Source organism: Ambystoma mexicanum, chromosome 2p, assembly GCF_040938575.1.
Source record: "Ambystoma mexicanum isolate Mex_15411 chromosome 2p, UKY_AmexF1_1, whole genome shotgun sequence".
Classification (NCBI taxonomy): domain Eukaryota; kingdom Metazoa; phylum Chordata; class Amphibia; order Caudata; family Ambystomatidae; genus Ambystoma; species Ambystoma mexicanum.
Genome location: NC_090923.1, coordinates 1,433,840,343 through 1,433,866,923, shown reverse-complemented (window position 1 = coordinate 1,433,866,923; position 26,581 = coordinate 1,433,840,343). Strand labels below are relative to the sequence as shown.

At 44.0% G+C, this 26,581-nt stretch overlaps 1 protein-coding gene across 3 annotated transcripts in view; it reads right to left on the bottom strand.

Moving 5' to 3' along the window:
- The window catches only part of NOS3 (nitric oxide synthase 3), a 937,759-nt gene that overhangs the window by 572,695 nt on the left and 338,483 nt on the right, over window positions 1-26,581 (bottom strand). For all 3 annotated transcript variants that reach the window (XM_069645958.1, XM_069645960.1, XM_069645959.1), the window contains exon 4: window positions 10,240-10,402. In XM_069645958.1, the coding sequence (XP_069502059.1) occupies window positions 10,240-10,402 (163 nt within the window). The remainder of the gene's footprint in view (window positions 1-10,239; window positions 10,403-26,581) is intronic.

The following is a 26,581-nucleotide window of genomic DNA, read 5'->3' as shown; positions in this document are numbered from 1 at the left end:
CCAAATCTTCTCATATGTCAACATTTTACATTTCAATCTGTAAATAAGTTTCTCCGTCCGTGAGAGGCATTGCATTTCCTGAATCCACTCCCCATAGGAAGGAGATTCCCGCCCTTTCCACCCGCGGAGAATCAACCTCTTGGCCACAATAAATGCACGAAAAAACCACTTCTTGTGGGCTGAGCTGACATCACTCAACCCGGAATCATCACCCAGGATTACCGTCCTAAAATCAAGAACCGAGCCATCTCCTGCAATCCTGTTACACACATTACAAACTTCACTCCAAAAATCTCTGACTCTCACACAATCCCACAACATGTGCTCCAATGACCCGACTGCCTGGACGCACCCCCAACAGTTAGAATTGTCAGACATGCCTCTTTTATGCAGTGTTTCAGGGCACCAATATACCCGGTTCAGGATCTTTATCTGGCGAGAACGTTCACTTAGATTCAGAGAGCACAAGGATACATTACTACACATATTCTGCCAATCATCCAAATCAATCTCTGATCCTATTTTCTCACTCCATACTCTCCGTAAATTGTCATTATTACGATAATGTGACACCATTAACTTGTAAAGCCGACTGGCCAGGCCGCCACACTTCCCACTAGAGTCTGTCAGCAAAGCGCACATATCTAAAGAATCAGACCAGTCAACCTCCCCAACCGCCCTCTTTAGCCGTCTATATGCCGAGTCCGATAAACCATCAAAATTCCATCTCTCTCTCAGCTCTGCGGCAGTCAACCATCGATCATCATTCCCCAAATCAGAAACCTGTTTAATATTCATCAAAAACCATTCAGGCCAAAAAACAGTCCTCAAATTGTCCCTGATCCTAGGATTCAACCAGATAGAGGCACACCTGCTTTTGAACGCATCCCTATCAAGCAATGACCAAACAGCAATCCATGAATCACGCAAAAAGGACGTTGCCAACAAATTGCCACCCGGAATCTTTGTATTAGTGGTCAACAAGGCTGTCGGGCCCAGCGGCCCATAAGCGCTGGACTCCGCCACCGCCCAGCTGTCTAAATTGCCTGTCAAAAATGGAACAAAAGAATGGGCAGAAAAGGCCAAATGATAGGCCCGAAAATTCGGTACCCCTAGACCACCTAAATGGACAGGAAGCTGTAATTTCCAAAGACTAAATCTTGGTGGCTTTTTGTCCCACAAAAATTCTTGAAGTAGGCGGTCCAATTCCTTCCAGTAGCAGCACTTAATCTTCAAAGGAAGCATGCTAGACACAAAATTAATTTTGGGTGTTGTATTCATCTTCAGGGCATTGACTTTACCCCATAAAGAGAGCTTAAGCAAAGACCACCTTTCTAGATCCGATTTACATTCACGAATAACCACGGTCATGTTCTCATCCACCATCCTGGAAAGAGGATACGTCAACCATACCCCCAAATAACGCAAACGTTCCCCGCACCACGTAAATCCCTGTCCCGTAACCATGTTTTTATCACAACCATTTGTTAGGGGCAGCACTTCAGACTTCAAACGGTTAATCTTGTAGCCCGAGCATTCATAAAAATCCGACAACAACCTCATCAAACAAGGCAAAGACACCTGCAAATTCTCCAGTACTAGTAGAAGGTCGTCCGCATAAAGCCAAGCCTTCTGTACCATACCCCAGCAGCTCACCCCGTGTAAATCTGGTTCATGTTTGATGCAAACAGCGAGAGGCTCAATTGCCAGAATGAACAACAGAGGGGAGAAAGGACAACCCTGACGCGTGCCGCGTTCCAAACCAAAAGGTTCTGAAATTACACCATTAGTCTTAACGGCAGCAGTCGGCCTGGAATATAAAAGAGCTACCCAAGAAATGAACCCCTCACCCAGATTCATCCTCCTTAGTACAGAATACAAGTAATCCCAACTAACCCTGTCGAACGCTTTCTCCGCATCCAGCGAAAGGACAGCAGCATCTCGGTCTGTTCTATCCGCCATTTCCATAGTAAGTAATAATCTTCTGATGTTACTAGAGGTACGCCTATTTTTCATGAAACCAGATTGTTCCTCCCCAATCAGACTAGGCAAAAATTGCACCAGACGCATAGCAAGGACCTTGGCAAGAATCTTATTATCTGTATTGATTAGGCTTATCGGACGGTAACTGGCCGGAAGATTACAATCCCTGCCCTTTTTCAAAAACACCGAAATAGAAGCATGATTAGTACTCTCAGGCAGCATCCCAGTCTGTTTGCTAGATACATACACGTCTCTCAAGAGTTCCAAGGCCGAGTTCGGAAGAATCTTATAAAACTCACTAGGGAGGCCATCAGGACCCGGGGATTTGCCTGCATTCAGTGCTGAAATCGCTCCTTTGATCTCATCTATCGTAATCTCAACCCCAAGTAGATCACGATCGCCATCTAAAACCGTCGGTATTGGCAAATTACCAAAGAAGTTCTCGCCCACACTAGTAATACCCGCCTCAGTGCTGTACAGGTTCTCATAGAAGTCACGAAATGTCAAGTTAATTTTATTTGGATCAAATGTAATTCTACCATCCTTATCAATAATAGACGTTATCGCAGATTATGAAATCCTTTTCCTCAACCTGTATGCCAACCATCTGTCGCAACGCTCCCCTTTCTCAAAATATGTACATTTCGAATAGAACAAGCCTCGTTCAGCCCTCATCGTCAAAAAGTCCTCCATTTCTTTTTTAGGTTTTTTCAATGTTGCCAAAGAAACTGAATTAGTCTGGTCAAGCATCAGATCCCTCGAGATCTCACTAATACGTAGATCTAGATCACGCCTCTTACACTCCTCCTTTTTTCGCTTACCACACGACAGCCCTAAACAGATACCACGCATACTGCATTTAAAGGCCTCCCACGTGTTCTCAACACTGATCTCTTCCGAGCGATTCTCCGATACAAAATAATTCGCCTCCGAAACAATCCGTTCCAGAATGTCGTCATCTAACAGAATAGATGTGTTCATCTTCCATGAGAAACTCCTTTTGCACTGGAATTTAAGTCTCAAATGCATCTCAATGGGGGCATGATCACTCAATAAAATATTGCCAATACTACTTGATACCACACTTTCCGACACATTCCCACCAGAAAAAATCATATCCAATCTAGAGAATACCCCATGCGCACTAGAAAAGAAGCTATATTGCCGTTTGTTTAGGTTCTCCAAGCGCCACATATCTTTCAGATCATGTTCATCCAAGAGTGAGTGAAGTGCTTGATGATGATAATCACAACGTAACACACGTCTGACTTGACTCCTATCTAGATCAGGATCAACTACCGTATTGAAGTCGCCCCCAAGCAGAATATTAGGGTTATTCAAATCTAAAAGGGTTTGAGCCACCATTCTGAAGAAGGAGCCATCATCCACTGTGGGAGCATAGATATTGCAGAGGGTTAACAACTCCCCCTGAATCTCCACCAGCAATGCAATCATTCTGCCATCCTTATCCGCACATTCCCTCAAAATTTTAACAGGCAGTTTCTTACGAATCAGAATGGCCACACCCCTTGACCTTGACGAGAAGGAAGATCCATAAGCTGATCCCACCCACTCTCTTTCCAGCCTCGAAATCTCGTCTCCTAAAACATGAGTCTCTTGTAAAAAACAGACATCAGCATGCATATCCTGTAACATTTGAAAAACTTTCTTCTTTTTTAACATATTATTAACACCATTAACATTCCAAGAGACAATGCACAGGTCGTTAGTGGTCCCACCTGTGCAAAAAGGCATCGTAACTAGAAAATCTGTAACATCCAAAGCTAAACTGAAATAAAAAGGAAATGAAAAGAAACTAGAAAAAGAAAATAAACATGAAAATGAAGCAAAAACATAAAATAATAAACCAAAAGAACAGATAAGACTGCGAAGTCTGTTCAGCTCAAAGAACAAATGAATCCACATTCAGGACCAATCCCAGGACCCCTCCCAATATCCAATAAAAACCACATTAAAGTATTAGCAATAAGCATACTAAAAATAATTATAACGTGTAACCGAAAACCGCCAAATGTCCATAACCCTCCACCCCCCAAGAGATGAGTCAAACCATGTAAATAAATAATAACCATTAAAGCAACCGGCACGCCGTACCCCATACTATGCAATGAGGCCCTATGTGTCCAAACTCGTACATGCTAATTCGGAACCCGGAACCACAAATCAAAATCAGATGTTCCAACCTGACTGAATTGAAAGTGCTCAACAATATGAAAACTGGGTTCAGGGGCATGCAGTTCAGGCCAGGAATACCTAGAAGTTGTGAAGTAGTAGCTGTAGTTCTGTGAGAGTTACTGCACTCTCCCTTTACCTTCAGACCCTAGAGCCAACCGACAAAATGTAAAATTGAGCATTAGGAGGTGCCTCACGTCTGCATGTTAATGAACGTATAAACTAGGCACTTGGAATCTGTCTCACTCCCCACAAACCCTGACATTAACCTGACTACGAGAACCCATAAAATAATCTTAAAGATAAAGGTTACCAGCTTTTAAACCCGCATCAACTAAACAACAATAACTGACCATATATGTGATAGTGCCTTCAGTCTCACTAAAGTAAGAATGTGCAGTGAAAATCATCAAAAAAGAGCTTAAAAATATCCCCATCATCCGCCCCCTGGAACGATAACCATCATAAATAACAGGGAGGCACTACTGTACTCCAAACCATCCAAAGATCCCATGTACACACACTCCCCTTCCCCCAAAAATAGACATCTACATATCTCAACCTGGAAGTAAATATCCCAAACAAGGATGATCACACAAGAGAAGGGTAACATATTCTTAAACGTTAGGGAGAAAACATGGAGTATAGGAATTGGGCATGCCAGTCAAAAGGTGGGAAAAATGAAACAGGAAAGTCAGGACCGGGCCCACACGCTAGGATAAAAGGAAACGATCAGAGCGTGTGCGTGTAATCCGCTTAAAAGAGTCCAAAAGTAAAGCCCAGCGGTCCGATATGTGTGAGTTGGGGCCCTTTGACATACTGGCATGACCCCCTAAAGCATACATAGTGCCCAGGAAAGTGCTGCAAGTACCTCGGTAAGACAGACAATAACCATTGCAGGCACTCCACCTCCAGCTGTCCCAGCAACGCTTCCCACAATCCGATCCAGCAATACCGCAAGGTGCCATCCGTGTATGTCTGGAATCACCCGCGCCGCTGAAAAAATGAGTCAAGGACCATAGTTGGGTGTCAGCGATCCGCTCCGGGCTACCCGACACCAAGAGCACCAGCGGAAGTGCCTGGGATGTGTTCCTTTCGTACGAAGACGCCGGGCGGATCAGCTGACATGAGCGCCGTTCGGCGTGCTTCGTACGTCATTCCGAGCGGGTCCCTTCTTCTAAAAATGCCGGAAGCTACGCCGGGCTCCGTCCGAGGCCTGGAATCCAAGTAAGTGAACGTTAAAGAAGTTCCAAGTCGATTTTAAAAAACTCGACGATGCCAACGGTCATCGGCCACCGGCGCCATTTTAAAAAAATAAAATTAAACATACATGCAGAAAAAGGTTGAAGTCAAAATACTGATCCATAGGGGGAAGAGGCAAACGGATGTATTGGTTAAATCAATCGTGATCAATAGACAGAGCAGGTGTGGAGACACTTTTCTTATACGTCTCCAGCCAATCCAGCGCTTGTACAGGGTCAGAAGTGCTTTTTTCCCCTTCAGGAAATACCATGGTGAAAACACTATTTCTGTTAAGAAATGCACGGAGAGACAGCTGTCTGGCCATGTCTTTAGCCCCTTTAAATGACCTCCTCAAGAGCAGGATTTCTTTGGGATAATCAGGGTATAAATAAACAGATTTACCTTTGAAGGAGGCATTCCCAGTCATCCTAGCAGCTTTCATTAAACACTCCTTTGACCTCTGATTCAAAAAGGAGATCAAAACATGCCTCGCTTTACCCCCCTGGTGCTTTCCAATCCTAAAGACATTGTCAATATCTTCCATTTTAATGGTGAGGCAATGGAAACTTTCCCTAAAAACCTGAAAAATCAGGGAAGGTAGATCCTCTTCATCTCCTGCCGGATCTTCCACTCCAACCAATCTGATGTTTTTAGCCCTGAGCTTCAACTCCAAATCCAATCGCTGTTCCATTTCTCTCTTCAAGTCAGACTTCAGGTTATTATATGCTTGAAAGCTGCCTGCAATCTCAGAGCTCATAGTCAAGGATGATTTCTCCAAGTCTGTGACTCTGCCATCCAGTTGACCAGTCTTCAAATTAAGCTCAGCCATAGTTAGCTTGATTTCACTCACATCCTGGGCCACCCTGAGAATAGTTTTGTAGACATCAGACAGGCTCGGGGGGTCCTCCATCTCAGGGACCTGCTTGGATTTTTTGGAGGCAGGGTTCTCGGCTTCAGCAATCTTTTTCTTAGAGTTCATGATAATGTCTTTATAAATTTCTTCAGGGAGAGGTCCAGAGCAGTTGAGCTAAGCTGCTACTCCACTGCCAGCCATTCTATAATGCTCTGTTTTCTATGGATAGATATGGACTGATTTGATACAAAAGCTAATTTATATAAGTACAAGAAGATCTAATAGAATCCAAATGTTTTTCAACAACACATCATTTTCCTCAGAGACCACAACCAGAAAAACAGACAGTAACAATTCAAACTACCTGACACAATGGACATCAAACAACTTGTCCCAAATCCAACCGACAACAAAAGCAACACACAAAATTGGTATTCGCCAACTCTCCCCTACACCGGTTGAGTACATAGACAATGCAACCATAGCCATCCAGCTCCACCACTCCCCCACCATGGACAAGCCAAACCAATCAGGACACGCCATCTCTCTTTCAAGAACTTCCCCATGTATGCACTGAAAGGGGACTGCATCCCTTGGTCTCAATGTTCAATCCCTACGAGCATCTTACTGCCCAGCTCAACACTCCTAACCACACCCTAACTAGGATCACCAACACCCATGAACCACTAAAAGTTTGACTTAAACATAACACCTCCACTCCTTAGTATACAGAGCAACTAAAACAGCAAGCACACCATACGCAAGCAAGAACATTGCCAGAGAAAATGCCAACAACTAGAAGACCTCATCCCACCGAGAACCCTCCGTTCAGCACGCAGGACACTCACCACCACATCCAAAGCAAACTACTGCACTAACACCATCATGGATACATCCAACAAGAGCAGAGCTATCTTTTGAGCCGGTGCTCCCGAGTCCCCACCCCCATAGAGTCCTGGAGGACTCTTTGGAAGTAAGGGCCAACAATTTATTTGCCGGCGCCCGACTTCCCAGCCGCCGGACTCGTAATGAGCCTGTGGCACCGGGAAGTCAGGCGCAGTAAATTATTATGGGTCTGGCAGCAACCCCCTGGTAGCACCGGCAGGGTTACTGCCGGACCCGTAATGAGGCCCAATTACTCCAGAATACCTGATCAGCACTCGGAGTCCTCATACTTACCACCTACAAAGATGCTTCCCTTCTCCATTGTAAAGGTCCTCACAGGTGAGCTGGGGCAGAGCCAGACTCAAAATGTACGTGGGGCTGGATGACAGTTTTGAGAGCTGGTAGTAAGTGGGGTCCTTAAAGCCACCGTGCCCTCCTCTAAGCCCAAGTGGTTGAATAGCCTTTGCACTTTGTTTTGGCCCATTATTGCAGCTTTAAAACCAATTCAAAGGCAATGTAGTGTCACAAAGAGATGCTAATCATTGGTTTGGTGGGCCATCTAAAAGCTGAGCCCATCAGCTAAGCCTCGAACTTCATCATAGGAAGTCTATTGATATATTGGTTTTGTCTTCAGCCTCTGTACCTTTGATGCCGTTGCCAAGTTGATGACTCTTTAAATGTAAGTAAATGCACCATTCTCCGTGAGAACTGTAAGAGGTTCTTGCCATTGCACCCTTTGCTATCGAAGCCCCTGGTGGGGCATCTGAGTGCTGCTGTCTGCCTCAAAGTGGGAGGGCGTCAGCCCTCCCTAACCGGGTGCTGGCACTGCCATGCAGGTGAGGCAGCCATACCACTTCTTAATCTCATCAATGCATCACTCACACAAGGCACATTCCCAGATTTACTGAATATGGAACAGATACTACCATGCTGAAGAAATCCACATCAACCCAGATGACCTGGCAAACTATTGCCCTATCACTCATCGACCATTCCTCTACAAAGTGAATGAGAAGACTGCTGCCTTCCAGTTGCAGAAAAGAATCCCGCAGCATAATCTTCTACAAGACTACAAATCTGGTTTCCAACCAGAATGCAGCACAGAGACCACCACCATTTAAGGCATTAATGACAACATACACACACCCTGGACAAAGGTGACACCAGGTTATTCACCATACTCTACCAATCTACGTCCTTCAATACTGTTCACCATGAAGGCATCCTCAACAGCCTTGCCATGTGCATGGGCTTTTACAGAACTGTCCTTTAGAGGTTTGCTTTCTACGTATCCAACAGAGACCAACTCATCCAGATGGTTCTCATTACATCCCACGCCACTCAGTTACCTGTGGAGTTCTGCAAGACTCCATCCTATCCTCTGTTATCTTCAAGATCTAAATGGAACATCTGGGAAAACTCCTCACCAACATTGAGATACACCAATGTGTAGCAGAAGACACACAGCTTTTCCTAAAGATGAATTGACATCCATCGACCCAAGCAAGGTCTGTCCCTCATCTGAGCCTAGATGTCAAGCACTTACCTAAATCTCAACCTGATAAAGACAATATTAATTTGCTTAGGAAATCCCACCAAACATGCCAACCCCAAAGGAGATGATTGATATGAAGCTTAATGGATTCACAACTCATATCTCACCCAGAGCAAAATCTCTCATCTTTACCATTTACTGTCACCTCTCATTCAAAAAACACATTGCAAAAGCAACCCAATCTTCATGTTACTAGCTTGCACTCCTCTGAAAAGTCAAGCCTTTCATCCTTGCCCCAAGTTTCAGAACAGTTGTCCAAGCCCTGGTCATCTACCACCTGGATTGTGGCAACATCCTATTCACAGGAGTCCAGATGTCACCATGCCCCTCTGAAAGTTGTCGAACATGCTGCAGCATGTCTCATCACAGCACTAAGAAGTGAACCACATCACCCCATCCCCAAATTGCTGCACTTGTTCCCTCCCACAAACATGCATCATGTTCAAGACATTCTGCATTACCCACAGAACAGCCAAAACACCACTCTAGATGGCTGAGAAACTTGCCATCTCTCGAGACAAGCATCCCATCAAAATCTACAACATAGCCAGGTTTGAAAGAAAGAATTGTGTGAAGGAACAAACCAAGAAACTGGTCTTTTGCTGCTATGCACCCTGTCTCTGGAACAAGTTACAATGCAAAGAAGACCAACAACCTTCATCCTACACTTCAGGAAGGACCTGAAGACCCTACTCTTGAAGTCCTTAATCGTCAAAGAACATCTTGCTGATTGCTCCACTTAATCTTAATTCTCTCCAGTTGAAAAGCCCAATTCGTGTGCTTCCCCTATACATTCAAGATTCTCTTATGCTCAACACTCCATTGCTTTCCAGGTAGGTTCGCACTTTATAAATCCCAGATATACATAGGGCCTCATTATAAGGTTGCCGGTCTGGATACAACGGATACGGTACCATTGTGTCCGGACCGGCAATCTCTGAGTTGTGCTCACGTGTGCCTTTCATTCCGCCAGTTCCGACCTGGTGAAATAAAAGGCACCCAGGAGCACAGAAAGCCTATAGAACCGGCACAGTAATGAACTGTGCCGGTGCTACAGGCATCCCCATTCCCTTTGAGCCCTATGGGGCTCAATGGGAATGGGGATCTACCGACTCCCGCAACTGCGAAAGGGCAATTACCGGGTTGCAAGTTTGGAGGTAGCCTTGCTGGTTTTACCGGCAAGGCTACCTCCAACCTTGTAATGAGGCCCATCATATCATTCATTGCTAAATCATTCCAATGCCTCCTAAACATTGGGTAACATCCCTGCATTTCATCTTTAGGGAGAAGTTCATATACTTAGTTACTCATGCATATGTCTCTAATTCATACTCAAAAACACATGCATCCTTTTGCCCACTCACTCCCCTCACATTGCATGTCAGTTTATTGTACCTGGCACACCCTCCTCCCAATCTCATATGTAATTTTCCACTTTACTCATCCCTTGTACTTCCTCACTCATTCTCCACCCCTTCACTCTGGTCTCCTTATTCGTGGTTATTGCATACATATGCCACATACTCACCTGGAGCCTAGACCACTGTATCCTACCCACACAGCGTGAGGCATTCCTCCAAGCCTGCTTTGCACCAAATATAAGCTCGTTTTCCCGGAGCTGGTAGGTTCCAGTGTTCAAGATCTCCTGCTCTACCTCCTTCATGCGATCCAAGTGCGCTTTGGACTGCAACCTGTTGAGTTCAGAAAATTGTTCTTAAGATCAATTAATACAGCAAATCTGTGTAAACAACATCAAGCTAAAGAACACAACACTATTCACAGAACATCTGCCATTTATCCATTTACAAATGGTACTGCTAAGCATTAAACTGTGTACTAAAGATCTTTTATAACAACATCCTCATATACAGAGCTTTGTTTCACAATATTTAGAAGAACATTAATAGGTCAATTGCTAAAGGATACATCTATAGATGTTTGTTCTGTCCTTGTTTGCAGTTTTTTTATTTCAATGTCAAAAAGGTTGTTGTCCTACTGGATGCCTGCATGATTTAGTCAGTTAAAATAGCATTGACGCTTATATTTCAGTGACTTTGAGACTGGCACAGAGGTTATAAGACTCTGAAGTGGTGGCAGCTGGGAGAGAATGTGATGGACCGTGCCATTTAAGGAAACCTGATGGACTTTGGTTAATGTGGTGCAGCAGTTGAGCAAAAAGGTGTTCTACTTTATCCTACTGAACTATTTTGTGTGTGTGTTAGTCTGCCTGCTGTGAACATGACAGTGATTTAAAGTACATTTCTATTGGCATTTCAATCTTGCCTGTTTTGGGTGGTCTTCCTTTGTTATTCCATTTAAGTTTTAGCACCATAGGGTGGGGACAAAATAAGCCATTGGGTGTCTGGAGAGCAAAGTGACATGGTGGAGCTAAAGTGGAGCGGGTATTTCCTTCGCTTATATGAGGAGATCAGTCCCAGAACAGGTAAGAAGACTGGCAAACAGAGGAACAGGGCTGGGGTCTGGAAGAACAGAAGAGGGAGGCAGCGGTCAGGGCGGACTGGAGAGCAAGTGTGAGGGAGGTGGTGGTGGAGGGGAGGCGTGCAGCCAGCTACGGTCAGGGACAAAATGGTGACAATGTCTGTTACAGCCAGCGGGAGGAATGCAGAAATTCCAGGTAACTATCAGCTAATAGTGGCCAGAATTTCTGAATCCTTATTGGCTGGGACACATTGGATGTTCTCAAAAGGTTTCTAACGGCTGTATGTTTCATAGAGCTAGACCTGGCACCTTCCTGCAAATGTAATCCTAGGGTATTTGTTACACCAGATGCCTATAATAACACAACCAGAACAGCTGGTGTGGGAGTAGTGCTGTGGCTCTCAGTGGAAGGAGTTTGTGATGTCCTGTGCAAAAGTGCATGCTCAGTGTACAGCTTGGGTATTGGTGCTTTTTTAAATAAAGCGTTATTATCATCCGATGGGCATCTTGCCGCTATGGTAAGCGGGCCATCATTAAATTCAGTAGGCTTCGCACGTAAAAACTGGTGAAACAGGATTTTTTTAAAGACTTCCAGAAAGTCATTACATTGGTCTCAGTGCAGCTCATAGGAGGGCGGGCAATTCACATTTTGCAACCTCGACTGTAAAGGAGTGGCCCCTAGCCATTCTTTCGATATTCTGGGAGGACAATCGATCTATCTATTGTCTTTAGATTTTAGAGAACGTCCAGCTGTAGAATGGTTCAGTCTACTTGCAAGGGGGTTTCGAGTTCTGATGTTGAAGACCTTTGAAGACTAAGCACATACTTTTAAATTTGAGGAAACCCGTGCAAGGACTGCAGGGCTGGGGAAATGTTATCCTATTTTGTGATTTTCAATAACAGTCTGGCTGCTGCTTTCTGGAACCTCTGTAAACATTGAATCAGGATCTGGGAAAGCCAAGATAAATACTGTTATTGAAATCAAGACCGGTCGATATCAATACATTTAGCACTAGCACCTGCTGTGAAAACAGAAGATAGGGTCAAATGAATTTAATTTTCCTGATGATGAAGAATCAGGTTGAGATTACAGAAGCTATTCGGCTTTCCAGGGATAACTTGTTATTCAGAATTATGCCTATGCTTTTTTTTACCTCTAATTTAGGTTACAGGAAGGTGGCAAAACTATGAGACCAGCATAATGAGGACCAGGTGTTGGGTTTTTCATCAATAATTATGATCTCAGTCTTGCCCGGGTCCATCTGTGCTGTTTCTCCTGAATTGACAAAGCCTGCTGGCCTTCTAATGAAGCCTTAAATCTTTTCTTTCTATAAATTCTGAACTTTTTAATTTCTTATACATATTACTTGGCCCGCTGTCTATTGGTTTATTGGGGGTGCGGGTGGTAGGTTCACCATGCTAGTGGTGTAGCAAGGCATAATGAGGACTGCAACCATGATCTTGCTGCAGAACAGCATGATTGACGCTCCCGCTAGCATCATCCAGCATCCACATTAAAGCCAAGAAAGATATTAGGGGTTGCCAGAACCTTGGGCACGAGAGCGGCATGATCGAGAGTGCAGAATATTGCAGGGGGCATAGCAATTTATACAGCCACACACTCAGCAAGGTGCTGCATTAAATTGCTGCCCTAATTAAAGACTAGGATTCTCAAAGCACTTTACTTTTACTCAGCTCAGTATTTCTTGCTTGTTCTGGATTCAGTTGCTCCATTGGTCTATGCCATGCCTCGAACCAGCCCAGAGCAGTCATGAGAGATCATGAGAAGTGCTTGGCAGGCCTGGGTTAGCAGCAAACCAAAATCCATTTTTGATCTGTCATGCTGTGGGATTATGAGTAGCACATGAAAGTGACTCCTAGCTGTATCTTTAGGATCAAGCTTTCCAGTTTGATATTCCAGCCCCACGTTCTTGCTTTTAGATATATATATCCCGAAAAAGGAATTAGGAGTTCAAAATGTGTCCATCACTAGATCTCCGAAAATGATGGAAATTCTGAAAACATCTAACACAAGTATACATGTGGGCTGGGGTGCAAGAATACAAGAGGACAAAGAGACCCCCAAACATGATTTATTGTTAATACTGGGGCATACTCAGAGGGAAATAATACAATGATACTTCTTAAAGATGCCCATATTCCATTGCCTTTGGAGGTATATGGCCACTACAAAAGATCTACAACAAGATCTACTGACAGTCACCCAAGACAATTTATCTATAAGTGCAAGGAGAAGGAGCTACATTGAAGCAGATGAATACAAAGACAAGACTGATTCACTGAACTTCAGGCCACAAACCGTCTAAAGAGATTTGAGTAACCGTCAACCAGTCTTCACTATAGCAGCTTGGCCACACAGCCTGAAGCATTTACTAGAAAATATCCTGCTGAACCTGCAATCTATCTGCATACTCCCATAATGGCCTATGTAGACTTTTTACACCTGAAACCCAGTCCAATCAAACCTTACCATAAGAAACCTAATAATACCATAACAGCTATGATGACCACTTTACTAGCTTTTTTGACACACAACCTCTGTGACCCTCTCCAAGCTGGTTTCCGCTCCTGCCACCCACTGAAACTGCTCTCAATTGTATTGCCTCTGCTAAACTTTCCCACCCATCCCCTATCCTAATCCTCCTCGACTTATCTGCTACCTTTGATACCCTCGATCACTCTGATTTCCTCAATAGACTCTGCTTAGGATTTGTTATCAAGCACTTGCCTGGATTGAGTCCTACCTGGTACCTCGTCATTTCTCGGTTTCCTTGAACATCTCTCACCTGACTCCTCACACTGTTGGCGCTGCACAAGATTCTGTCTTGGGTCCCCTCCTGTTCCCACTGTACAATTCTGCTTTCGGGGCACTTATCTTCATCTTTGGGTTCTCAAACCAACTCTTCGCAGGCAATGCCCACATCTTTTTCTACTTTCCCGAACTCCCCACTGACCCATCTACCAAAATCTCTGACTGTCTCTCTGCTATTAAATACTGGATGGCCTCACACTCTCCTATGTTGAACTCCTCCAAAACAGAAATGCTTTTCCTTTCTGACATATGCTCCATCTCTTGTCCTCCCCTGCCTATCCAGGTCCCATCTAAAACTTCACTACTCCTCTTCAGCTAGAAACCTTGGTGTCATCTATGACCCTTCACACACATTCTGTACCTTCATCTCTAAAATGGTAACAGCAGCTTACCTCAACCTCCTAAATAAGAATAACAAATTATCTTCTCTAAACTGGACTGATGTGCCAGTATCCTCTTTGTTCTTTCAAACTATGCATTCTGTCCCCTTGACAAGATTATGAACTTTGCTACCAGGGCTGTCTTTGAACTTCCTTGATTAACCCCTACTTCCTTCTATTGCTAGCAGGCTGGCTGGCTGGCTGGATAACTATGCAAAACAAAAGAGGCAATGGCTGGAAGGTTTAGAATTAATCTTAACCTCTGGCATTGCTCTGGGCAACTCTCCAGAACATAATTTCTTTTCCTGCCAAACCATTACAAAAGGGGAAAGACCAGGGCCATCTTAAACACTTTTGCGGCCCGGGGCATGGACACCTTTGGGGGTCCCCTTCACTGAACCAAAGGATCAAAAATATCTGGTTGTGACCCACTCATCGTACTCACAACCCATAGCTTGATGTGCTGCTTTGCAGCGATCAAAATAATTATGGGTACTCCCTTTCTATCCCACTACCCTGTTAATTCTGGCTGTAATCTGAATGATAAACAAGTAGTATTTCAAGGCCAACATTAGAAGTCAAATGTGTTCTAGCATAGGTAGAGCACATTTTTAATCAATACCAGGCACGAGGAAGGTAGAGAGGCCATAGTCTAAATGCAGAACACAGATCGTATGAAAAAGGTGCACATAATCCAGAATAGACAGATGACTCAAATTGGGTGCCTAAAAGAATGCAAACGTGCTCGCGCATGCATACGGGATAGCAATTGAAAGCACAGAGAAAGATACAGATACCATAGCATAGTTAGTGGATGAAGATTAGAAGCTAACAGGAACGAGAACATATTCAGGCATACTGAGATTAGAAGAGGGGCATGGATATCAATACGTATTGACATTAGAGAACAAAGTAGCTCTGGTGTGCTATATACCAAAGTTCACTTATTATAGCGGAAGCAACACTAGAGCCAGTGAAATCACGAGTGAGGCTTATTTGAAGATGACACACTGAGAACAAAATCCCTCTGAAGAGAGACAATTTCCAAAGTTTTTGGGACAGGTCATTTTGACAGGTTAGGCAATACGAGATTAAATGTGATGGCCAGGATCATACATTGGTTACGAGGAGACACTGGGATTTGCACCCACTCTGCAATGTGTGCACTTTACCATTTTCTTTTCTAGTTCTTAACATGAACTAAAATAACCCCATTTCATAGAACTGACCTGCAAAGTACACAATTCACATATTCCAACATGACAATTTCTAAAAACAAAAAGTTATGGAAGCAAATTATGCAAAATGAGAATTATTCTGGCTTTATTTATTTTAATTGATGTGATCCTAATAGATTTTATCCAGGTTTCTATTTTGCATTTTAAAGCTTTGAATGCACCCGAAACACAGGCTTGTGAAACTTATTTATAGACGTGCTGAAAAACCTTTGAATTGTAGAAAAGGACAATCTGTTTTTTGTATCCCTACAAAATATCCCCACCAAAAATATCGCCGTACATATGGCCGTTTGTCTCGCTATAGGCAATATTTTTGGGGAGGATATTTTGTGGGAGAGGGGGTGTCCCCCGCAGGGTCCATAGGTCAATATTGCCGCAAAAATATGGCGATGTTTTTGTATCACAATATTTTTGCAGGGATATTAACACATGGTACCAGAAAAATATGCTTGCCAGAGGCCTGCGATGTATGGTCCAGTGCCTTCTCTCAAGAACGCCTTCACTACAGGAGGAATGCTACAGGAGTTGTGCTTCGGTGACTGCACAAACTATGAATGCCACAGTGAACACAGAAAGCAGAGCAGAATGTACCTGTACACAACAAATACAAAATAGGCTTAGAGTCTCAGCAGCATTCCATAAAAGGTGCATTTTACCTCTGGTGAACAATGTAAGTTAGTTCTTTAGATACAGCAGCCTTGTGGGGCCCCCCTCCAAGGTGGGGGCCCGGGGCAAGTGCCCCCTTTGCCCTCCCATAAAGACGTCTCTGGGAAAGAGCATATGAAAATCAGGCTTAGACCCACCACAAAAGGGGCAGTCCAGCCGAACTGCTTGGTCACATCCCTTCTGCACATGACGACAAGCATCCCCAGCCATGTGTTGGACTCATTGGGCATCATCAGTGAGGAGTAGCTTGGGTCACTGAACCCAGCAGGCACGGGACCCATGTCTGGCATACCCCTCCCACTTGGGGTGACTATAGCACCATAGCAAAACAAAAGAGGTGATGGAGGAAGGCTTAGAATTCATCTTAACCTCTGGCATTAGTCTGGGCAACCCTCCAGACCATCATTCTTCACCTGCCAAGCCATTACAAAAGGGGAAAGACCATTTGCAAATCAGACTTGGTCCCAAAAGGGGCAGTCCAGCCTAACTGCTTGGTTACATCCCTTCTGCACAAGACCACAAGCATCCCCAGACATGTTTCGGCTAACTATGTAAAACAGAATGTGTCCTACTAGTGCATAAATCCATTCACTGCTGTGTCTATCCTCTTCTATCAACCCCTAAAACCCTCTCGCAGGCTTCAATCTGCCTCCACAAACACCCTTGTGGCACCTCACCCACCCTGTGCTTCCTCTCTCTTTCGCTACTTCCCTATTCTTGCTCTGCTTACTTGTAACTACCTCCCCTCTGCAATTCGAATTATAGTCCACATCGAAGTATTCAAAACTAAATTGAAAGCCCACCTCTTCACACCTGAGCAATCCTCTTGATTCACCTCTGCAACATTACTAATTACACCTTCCCTCACCAATCACCGGACTCTTCTGTCTCCTTTCCCCACCACACTAGCACTTATTGGTTTGAGGGCACAACTCATGCTTAGCAGGCTAGTTTGCCTACCTGCTCTGATACTTATTGCCCTAGGTTTTGCCCACTGTATTATCCCCAGTAACTGTCCAATATACACCTTCTCAAACCTGGTTATCATGCCTCTCAAACTCTTCCCCATATTAAGAGGCTTGCTGTCTCCCGTTTATCTGGTATATTACCTTTTCAAAGCTCCTTTGTGTACAAAAGAACTAGTTTCCCTGTATGTATGTATGCAAATAAATGAAGAAATGAATGAAAAGCACTGGCCCTTAAGGGAAGAAGAGGTTTCTGGGTGGTAATGGCCCAACCTTTCATACAGGGCCTAATACAGCCTTGTGTGTGGACAAATGGCAGAAATCAGGTTCCAGAAAAATTGCTAAAATCAAGGATAAAAGAAGAATCATTAGCCATTTCCCTAAAACATCAAATCACGAGCAGGGCTGCAATAAAAAGTCCGGTCCTATAGCCAACTGACTCAGCTTATTGAAAAGACTGATGAGTGCACATTCCCAAATGGGCCCAATTAATTGAATATATTGTTATATTTTGTTGCATAGTAACTTGGCAGAGTATTTCTAGAGGAATGGCAATCTGAGAAAGAATGTTTTGTCCCTTAAAATGGATCCTGGATTTTCTTCATAATGCCGAATCCCAAGAAAAGATGGAACCCTGCATTGGTCAGTTAAAGATGTCGCTGTTAGAGTGCTGGAGATAGGAGTGGAGCAGCAGCAAAACAAGCTTCTACTCCAAGGTACCAAATGCGAGCCAAATCAAGAGACGTGTGGCAAATGCGACTGGGAAGGTTGCTATTCAGGGATGGTTTTATGGCTGCAGTTCCTGGATGCATTATAAGGGCTTTACTGCCTGTCAAATGGATGCTTGCTTATAGAGGTATGCTAGGTCCATTGCAGCTTGCAGAACGGGCAGGTAATCAATATCCCTATCTCTCTTCTCTCCCTTTGTCTCTTCCTCATGTTGTATGATTTGTATTATTACTATTATTGGTGTTTTGTACCATGCTGATTTCTGGATTCCTCTAGCTTCTAAGTGTCGGACCACAGATCAAACCCATATTGAACATCATCCTCTTGTTCTTGTTTGTGTTTTGTAATGTGAGTTTTTAAATGAGTAGATGATTGCCTGTTTTTTTAGTTAACAAGAGGTACCCCTGAGAGCATGTAGGACAAATATAACCCGGAGCAGTAAGTCTGGCCAGTTATATCACCTTTTGGTGAGTGTTGCTTGACACAACTGCTTCCCGAAGATAGGTCTGTGCTCAATAAATATCTGTAGGATTATGGGGTCAGAATTTTAACAGCATTGTAGCATTCATATTTTAGCGTGGGTTTGAACTTCAACTGGGGCCTAGGGGGTGCAACTCATTACTGGACTCAGAATTGTGAGTCTCAGGCAGAATTAAATAGATGCCAATGCAGAGAGCACATGATTGAAATTGCACTTTGCTTCAGGATGATATTTTAATGAACTGAGCGGCACTAAATATAATGGTAACATAAATTAACATACCAATTACCCCAACCCCAGTTAACATGCAACAGATTCCCATTAGTGCAAATTAGTTCATGAAATAAGCTGAATGCAGACTGATGAAAATGCATGATGCTCTGAAAATGGGAAGAAAAATTGACTTTAGACGTGCAGGCTGGATTTGCGCTGTGTGGTAAGCTGAAAAATGTGTTGCGACTCCTGGCAACCCCTAAATGACGTTCCTGCCTAATGGGCCAGATTCATGGTCCATTGCCACCAGGATTTCTCCAGTTGGGCCACAGAGGGACATAAATGGAAACAACAACTTCAAAAGCCCAATGCATTCTCTATAGAGTGCCCATATGGTGCCAAGCAACTGAAGATTCCTGGCCTGTTTCTATGGAGTTATCTGGTGTGGTTATATATCATAATGGTGCCAACTAGCTTAGCAGCCCATTGTATACATGCTTGCATGGCTAATCTGCATCTTGGGGTGCTGATGAACTGAGAACCCTAGTGCCTAAATACCAAATCTCACTGGCGTTGTCAGGAGAATGCCCAGTGGAGTTCAGTGATGGCTAGTTGGGAGCCAGTGATATCTGCGATGTTCAACGAAGTCAGCAGTGTCCAACTAGAAACCTCTAGGTGTCTTCCCCAATATGAAGGCATGTCTTAGACAAGCTATTCCAGTTTCAAGGCTGAACCAAGCAAGATACAAGAGACCAGTGCGGCGCGACTGAGTAAGGAGGCTGATGAGGCGGTATCATTTTTGGCTACAGACTTTTATTCAAATAAAGAAAAGAACCTTCATTTCCCTATTTCTAGAGAGGTTTTCCCTCCCTCAATACAGAATAACTCAGGTGCTCGTCAGGATGTAAGTCAAAAACCAATATACTGTCCTCTGTCCAAACCAACTACTCTATTCCTCCCACCAAGAAATAAACCAAAAATTGTTCAATTAACCTCTTATCAAAGTCACCAGGAAAATGTCTCCCTTCTCCTTGTAAATTAATCCAGTCTTTAGCCGATTTAACAGCAGTCTCTTGCAAAAGTTTAGACCAGGAAAATGACTCCCTTCTACTGGTCTATCTGGAAGAGTTTTGGATACTGTTCCTTGATAGTCCTTTGTATAATTCTTTAGAAGTCTCTTTACTTCCAAGGAATTACGCACAACAGAGTTATTATTATTATTTATTATTAAGGCTTTTTCCACTCTTTTTCCTATTGTTGTTACTTTGTTAGGACTTTTTATATCTTTCCAATTTGGGAGATTACTCCCCGACAGTTCTTGGTCCTTTTGGTATCTTTCACCTGTGTTGGGTTTCCCACTGTGACACAAGAGATCACTCCTGAGGAATACTTAACTCTTTTGCCTCCCTGGACCGCACCCAGATTTCCCGTAACTCCTATTACCTGTGTCTTCACTGGGGAGCACTACTGGTTTTTCCTGGGGTCTCAGGTCTCTGTTCCTTCCGTGCGTATTCGTGCTTTCCTCCCCTTTGGTCTGTGCGGCTCCATGGAGCCGTTGCTACAACAGCCTCGGGATGTTTTATGGACCCCACGGTCCACCTTGGAGAGGCCATGCCACTGCTGGATTCTTCCTGCTTCTGCAGCAAGTCGAGTTCACTCCAGCTTCCGTAGTTCCCTTCAGCTTCTTCTCCCGGGACCGACTGTCTCTCGATACTTCGGGCAGCACGGGTTTGAATTTCCTGGGCCCTGCAGAACAACCGCCAGCTTCCCTCACTGCTCTTCCTGCTCCCGAATACTTATAGTCCTTTCTCTGTCTTTACTTTATGTTGCCCTCCCCACCCCCCAGCATGGCGTCAATGCCGTTCATCAATGCCTCTGCAGTTATCTTCATGCCTGCTAGTGGCCATCTTGTCAAGGTTCATTGGTAATCCCTTCTACTTTTCTGTATGTTTCTTTGGTTCTTCTTCACCTCAGTCCTATCTGCTCTTACAGATGAGAGAGTAGAGACTTCACAATAACACACAGTAGTATTTTCATGTTGGGAAGGAAAAAGAGTTGCTAAGGCCATGGCTTCTGTGAACAAGGGTTTAGGGAGGTCTTTCACAGGACGGGAGTCCTTATCTCCATGAGGGGAGTGTCTCCCTATGAGGTCCTCCCACTTTTACAGCTCCACACACTGTCATTCCAGCTCTCGATTAAATATTTGCAAACTATGGCATTCCAACAACAGTGAAGTCGGACAATGGCCCACCTTTCAGTGGACGTGAATTTGCAATGTTTGCTGAGGACCTAGGGTTTCAGCATCAGACAATTACACCCCTGTGACCTCAGGCCAATGATACTGTTGAACGCTTTATGGCTGATCTAAAATGCACGCTTCAAGTGTGCTCCATCACAAAAGGGTTGTTCATGCAAGCCATCTGCACTCTACCAAGAGACTATCGAAACACCCCGCACAGCTCAACCAAGTCTGCCCTTCAGAGCTGATGTTTGGAAGGGCAATAAAAACTACACTTCCACAGTCTGCAAGGACAGTGTCTAGTTCGTACACAGAACCAAAGGCCCGAATGAAGGACGATGTGAGTAAGACATAGATGAAGAATTATGCAAACAAAAGAAGAAGTGTCCGAGAGTCTGAGATATGGGTAGGAGACTTGGTACTGGTGCGCTAACCTCAAGGGTCTAAGCAAACATCGGCTTTTGATCCCAAGTCACTGACTGTGACCAAAATGAAAGGTGCATTGGTGTCAGCTGAAGGCACTGGTTGAAGTGTCACCAGAAACTCTTTGTTCTTTAGAAAGCTTGGAGTTGACACGCAGGGCGAGGAAGAGTTTGCCAGTACAGTGAGTGTACCCAAAAGCTGTTCTGGTTATATGGACTATGATGTCGATACTGATGATAGTTGCAGTGAGGGTGAAGACCGTATTCTGGTGACTTGGAGCCTGTCAAGGAGGGTTGTTTGGAAACCCACAGGATGTATTGAGGAGATGGAGTGAAACAGCCATGTGTTATGCTATGCAGGGGGAGGTGTAATGTCCTATGTTTATGTTTAATGGGGACTCTGCTTTGTCCCATTTCCACGTTGTTGTTAGCTGAAGGCAAAGGGATATGTATGTCACGTGCAGGGGTGGGGTTTTGGTGGGCAACCACGCAGTTTATATTCGGAGAATAAAGAAGCAAGATCTTCCATGAGTGTCTCATGCTTTATTGAAAGGCCTTAGCCTAGGAGACAAAAATATAACAGAAATGATCCACACCTTTAAGGGATGTGGTTTCTGCTCTATAAAAGTTAAAACCTATAGATTATGATATACACACTTGCTCACTCACTGACTGATGGAGAGTAAGAAGGAGAAAAAGGAAATTTGATAACAACAGAAAGGCGGATGGAATAGAATGCCTCCTTTTTGGACCAATTTTATGGATTACAAGCAGAGCACTGGAAGAGACGCCTAGCTGGAGTTAAAGACCCTTCAGTGGAAGAGACAGCAGGCAGGTTCCAATACAGAAAGAGGGAGACAAGGCTGTGAAGGTAAGCTGACCCCATCTTGCCGACTGATGCCCATCAGTTCATAGAGGGGGAGAATTGAACGAGGCCTTAAGACGGTGTCCACCTGTCTGTGAGACAGCCGAAATAAATTCACATGTGAGCATAACATAAAGGGGAAATAATCCTGAGGGAAGCGATATGCTAAAAGGGGAATAGATTCAATCCTGGCTCCTTTCATTTTAAGTACTGGGGGGGAGGGGTATAAATTGACTGTAGATCCTGGGAAATAAGTAAATATTTCAGAATCGTATGTGCTTCTAGAATTATAGATTTGATGAAACAGATCGTATGGTTTGTATACTGTGAGATCACTTGACACCTTTTCTGTGCAATGTACAATCACAGAAGTGCAAATGACATCTCACTGAAACTGTAGGTATACTTAGAAAAATAAAGTAATTGAAGTAATTTCCTGGTTACATTACCAAGTAGAGTTGTGTTACTTATGCTGACACATTCAAGAAAAGGGGGAAAGGGTTAACTGCCACCTATTTTCTAGCTTTTAAGTGTTTCACATTGACAATTAACAGAGGCGTTGCTGGCTGGGGGCTCAGGGAGCTATAGCCCTGGGTCTTTTGGTTGTAGCCCCAGATAGAAGCTCCGGGACTACAACCAAAAGGCTAGCTAGCTCTCGGGTCCTGACAGTCCAGACATTAGTGTAGCCACAGAACTTTTGCTGACCTAGCAACACCTCTGAAAATAAGAAATGTACACTTTTACGCATGAATGTAATAGAAACACAACTGAAGGGAATTTAAAAAACATGCTTCCCTTTTGTAAGTGACTCCCATGCAGGAATGTTAAGTAGCTTGTTATTCCAATTGAGTTTTCTAGAATGCTGTTTGAAAGTAACGAGTCTCTTGAGTAAGGGGTTAGGTATCTGATTTCAATAAAGGGGAAGTAGATAGATTTAAGAGCGGACGTTTTGATTTAATTTGGTTTTTAACAAATGAAAGCCTTATTCTTGACGCTCATGCATTTTTCAATCCATGGGTGTGCCCAGGGTAAATACAATCTACATATGGTGATGTGTGTGTTAACAGTCTATTCAAGTAAATGTATCAGAGAAAAGTGAGGCGATCACTGTATTGATAATTTGTACTTGTAGAACCATTTGACATGGGAAGTTCAGAGATGTATAATTGGTTGATATTTAAATGCACTCATTAATTTCCATTTTATTAATAAATAGACATTCTGTGCAAACCTGCATGTTTCTTGTCCCAAAAGGGGGGTAGGGAGGATATTGGGAATCAATATTATGAAACTGGGGGTCCCAGGTTCATAAAAAGCACTTTATTCAATAAATAAAAATTTTGCGTGCCTGGTTTGGAGTGGGGGGATGGTGGGGTGACACCAAATTAGATGTTGCCCGATTAAAACTTGGCAGTCTTGAAGGAAGGTGCCAGGACGGTCAGCGCATACGAGGGAAATGCCCACATGGGGAGTCATACCCCCCAGAAAATACTGGGATTCACAAACCAGGAGCACAAGACTTGTTAAATTAGCGAAGTGAAGTGGGACAAATTGACAAATAACTTAATTTTACTTTATTAACACAGAGGAGCAGTTCTCCAAATATTATGTAACACTTTTTGAAATACAGTGACAAATTCAACATTTACTTATCTGAGTGCGACATTGTAGGCGACTGCTAGAACAATATGTCAATCGTTTATCAGGACTCAGGTCACTTTGCATGTCTGTGGCACTTTCCAAAAACGCAACTAAAGAAAATAAATGGCATGCAGTAGACACATGGAGCAAAACAAATTGCATGTTGAGCCTGCTGCAGGTGTACATTACTTGGCTGCAATGTGCTCGTATTCCACTTTGCTTTTTAAAATCATCTTGCCCCTGGTGATAGGTACATGATCTATTCTGAGACGAGGGGAGCTGCTGGAAGGCAGGGATCCTGAACTCATTTCTGGCTGCTATGAGAGTGGCAAATAACAAGGTCCTTCGGTATAAAAATAGGATACAATCAAGGGCAGCCAAAGTGTTGCAACCCACGTGTTCGGGCTAACAGTTGATTGAAAAAGAGAAAGTGTGCATGTCAATGTTGTTCTGCAAGTCTTTCAAGCTATTGCTACATGTATGCGTGAATGCAGAAACAGCTACTGGTGCAGGTTCATTTTTAACCTAGCGTGAAAAAGAGAAGTACTTCTCTGGTAACAGCTCACTCCTGCTATCATTCAGCCCTGCTAAGGCAGAAGTGACCCTAACTGGAAACCAACACCAGCTGCCGGCCCCTGACGTTTATTAAACGAGCAAAAATACATATTAGAAACTGAAGCCGTATATATATATATATATATATACTCAGTTCTAATTGCTATAGGATGCACATGGGCTAGCCAAAGCTCTGGCAATGGCAACAAAATGTTCTAGTACGTATTGTAATGTTCATTACTCCTAATTATCCAAATCACTGCATTCCTTACACCATGAAGGATTCTGCACCTGGACAGGCTTCCCTTGGCATATCCCTCTTCAGTTTCTAATTTATGGACTATAGGCCCCTCCTTCCCTACCCTTATTGCATCTTCTGCAGCAAAGCGGAGATCATCAGTTTGGGGCTAGAGTGCGAGGGACGGTAAGGACTGTGGTGATTCGGGGAATTAGCGGTAATGCACATTAACATATGTGTACAACATTACCTCCCATTCTCCTTTCACCACAATCCTTACATCATGAAGGTGTAGACAAGAGTGTCTGTGTATGTAAGAATAACCTTATTCTAGCCAGCATAGCTGCAGATAAGCTTTAATGGAATCAAGAATCAGCCATTTGAATGCCCGATGCCAGGACAGCGATCCCAAATGCTGTGGAAAAACCACCTCCCATTCGGAGTTTGTCATGAGCCACAAAGGTGGACTGGGTTGCCCATGTTGCTACGTTGCAAATGTCTTCTATGGTGACCCCTTGGGTGTTGGCCCATGAGGTTGCATCAACTCTTACAGATCTGCCCTGAACCGCTATGGGTAGTGGAGTTCTTGCCTGGGTGTAGGCTTCCATGATAGTTGCCTTAATCAAGCGACCTATGATGGTAGTCAATGACGTTTTTCCTTTTACAGATACCCTGAAGGTCAAGAATAGACTAGGCGAAACCCGAAATACCGAAGTTCGCTGGATGTAGCTGGAAAGAGCACACCTGCTATCCAAAATATGTGATGAGTCCTCTCCCAGAGTGGAGCGGTTGCTGTAGAAACATGGTTGAAAGATCGCTTGGTTCATGTGGAATGGTGATGGTACTTTCATAATGAAGTAGGGATCGTGGCACAACACCACTTTATCTGGAAAGAACTGATAGTAACGATCTGTGACTAGCAGTGCTCCCAGCTACCACACATTGCTCGCCAAAGTAATGGCCAATACAAAAGCCATTTTCCATCAGGTTTGTGTCCTGTAAGGGTTCGAATGGTGCTACCCATAACCTCCGAAGTACCAAAGGTAAATCCCACTGAAGAACCCTTGGGCACTTTAGTGGTTTCTTAGAGCAGAAACACTTGAGCATCCTGGTCACATGAGCATGTACTGTTCCCAGGGCTGCTGATGGTTCACAAAGTCCTAAATTGCTGCCCATTGTGAATTGGGAGTTGCCGGCGCCACTCCCAGGTTGAAATCTTCCTTTAGGCAATCCAGCATGATCCACTGGTCCAGCAAGATAAGGTCTGAATCTTTAGCTAAGCACCACCCGGTAAAGGGAGTCCTATGGTGACTATAGGCTGTAAGTGTTGTCGGTCGACAGGATTCCCTAATTGCTGTAGCCACTGCTTGGGACATTCCTAAACGCTCAAGCCCTTGCTGGTCAATCTGCATGCTGCTAGGTACAGCCACTTCCATATGTCTTCGGAGAGAAGGGGAGTGAGAATGGAGATGGATATAATGGGAACATCATCGGGGCGTCCACTGCTAGATGGTGAAGTAAGAGAAACCACGGCACCACGCACCCAAGCAAGTCCCCCTCAAGTCCCGCTTTGCCGCGGGTGATTCTTGCTGCTGCAGCTCCTGTTTGGACGTACCTTAAGACGTACCTTAAGAAGTCGCTGGAAAGCTCTCTTCTCGGCAAACTACAGACACCAGAAGGCTTTGCCCCTTTAGAGGCGGGACTATATAAACTGTTGTGCGTGCGCACTGTGCCCGCGCAACCAAGCAAGTCCCCTCAAGTCCCGCTTTGCCGCGGGTGATTCTTGCTGCTGCAGCTCCTGTTTGGACGCACCTTAAGAAGTCGCTGGAAAGCTCTCTTCTCGGCGAACTACAGACACCAGAAGGGGAACATATCATCCTTTCATATGGACTTTTATTAGCACTTACATCTTTAGTGCTACAGAACACTTTAAAACACTGTGTGTTTACATTTTCCTTCAGGCTTT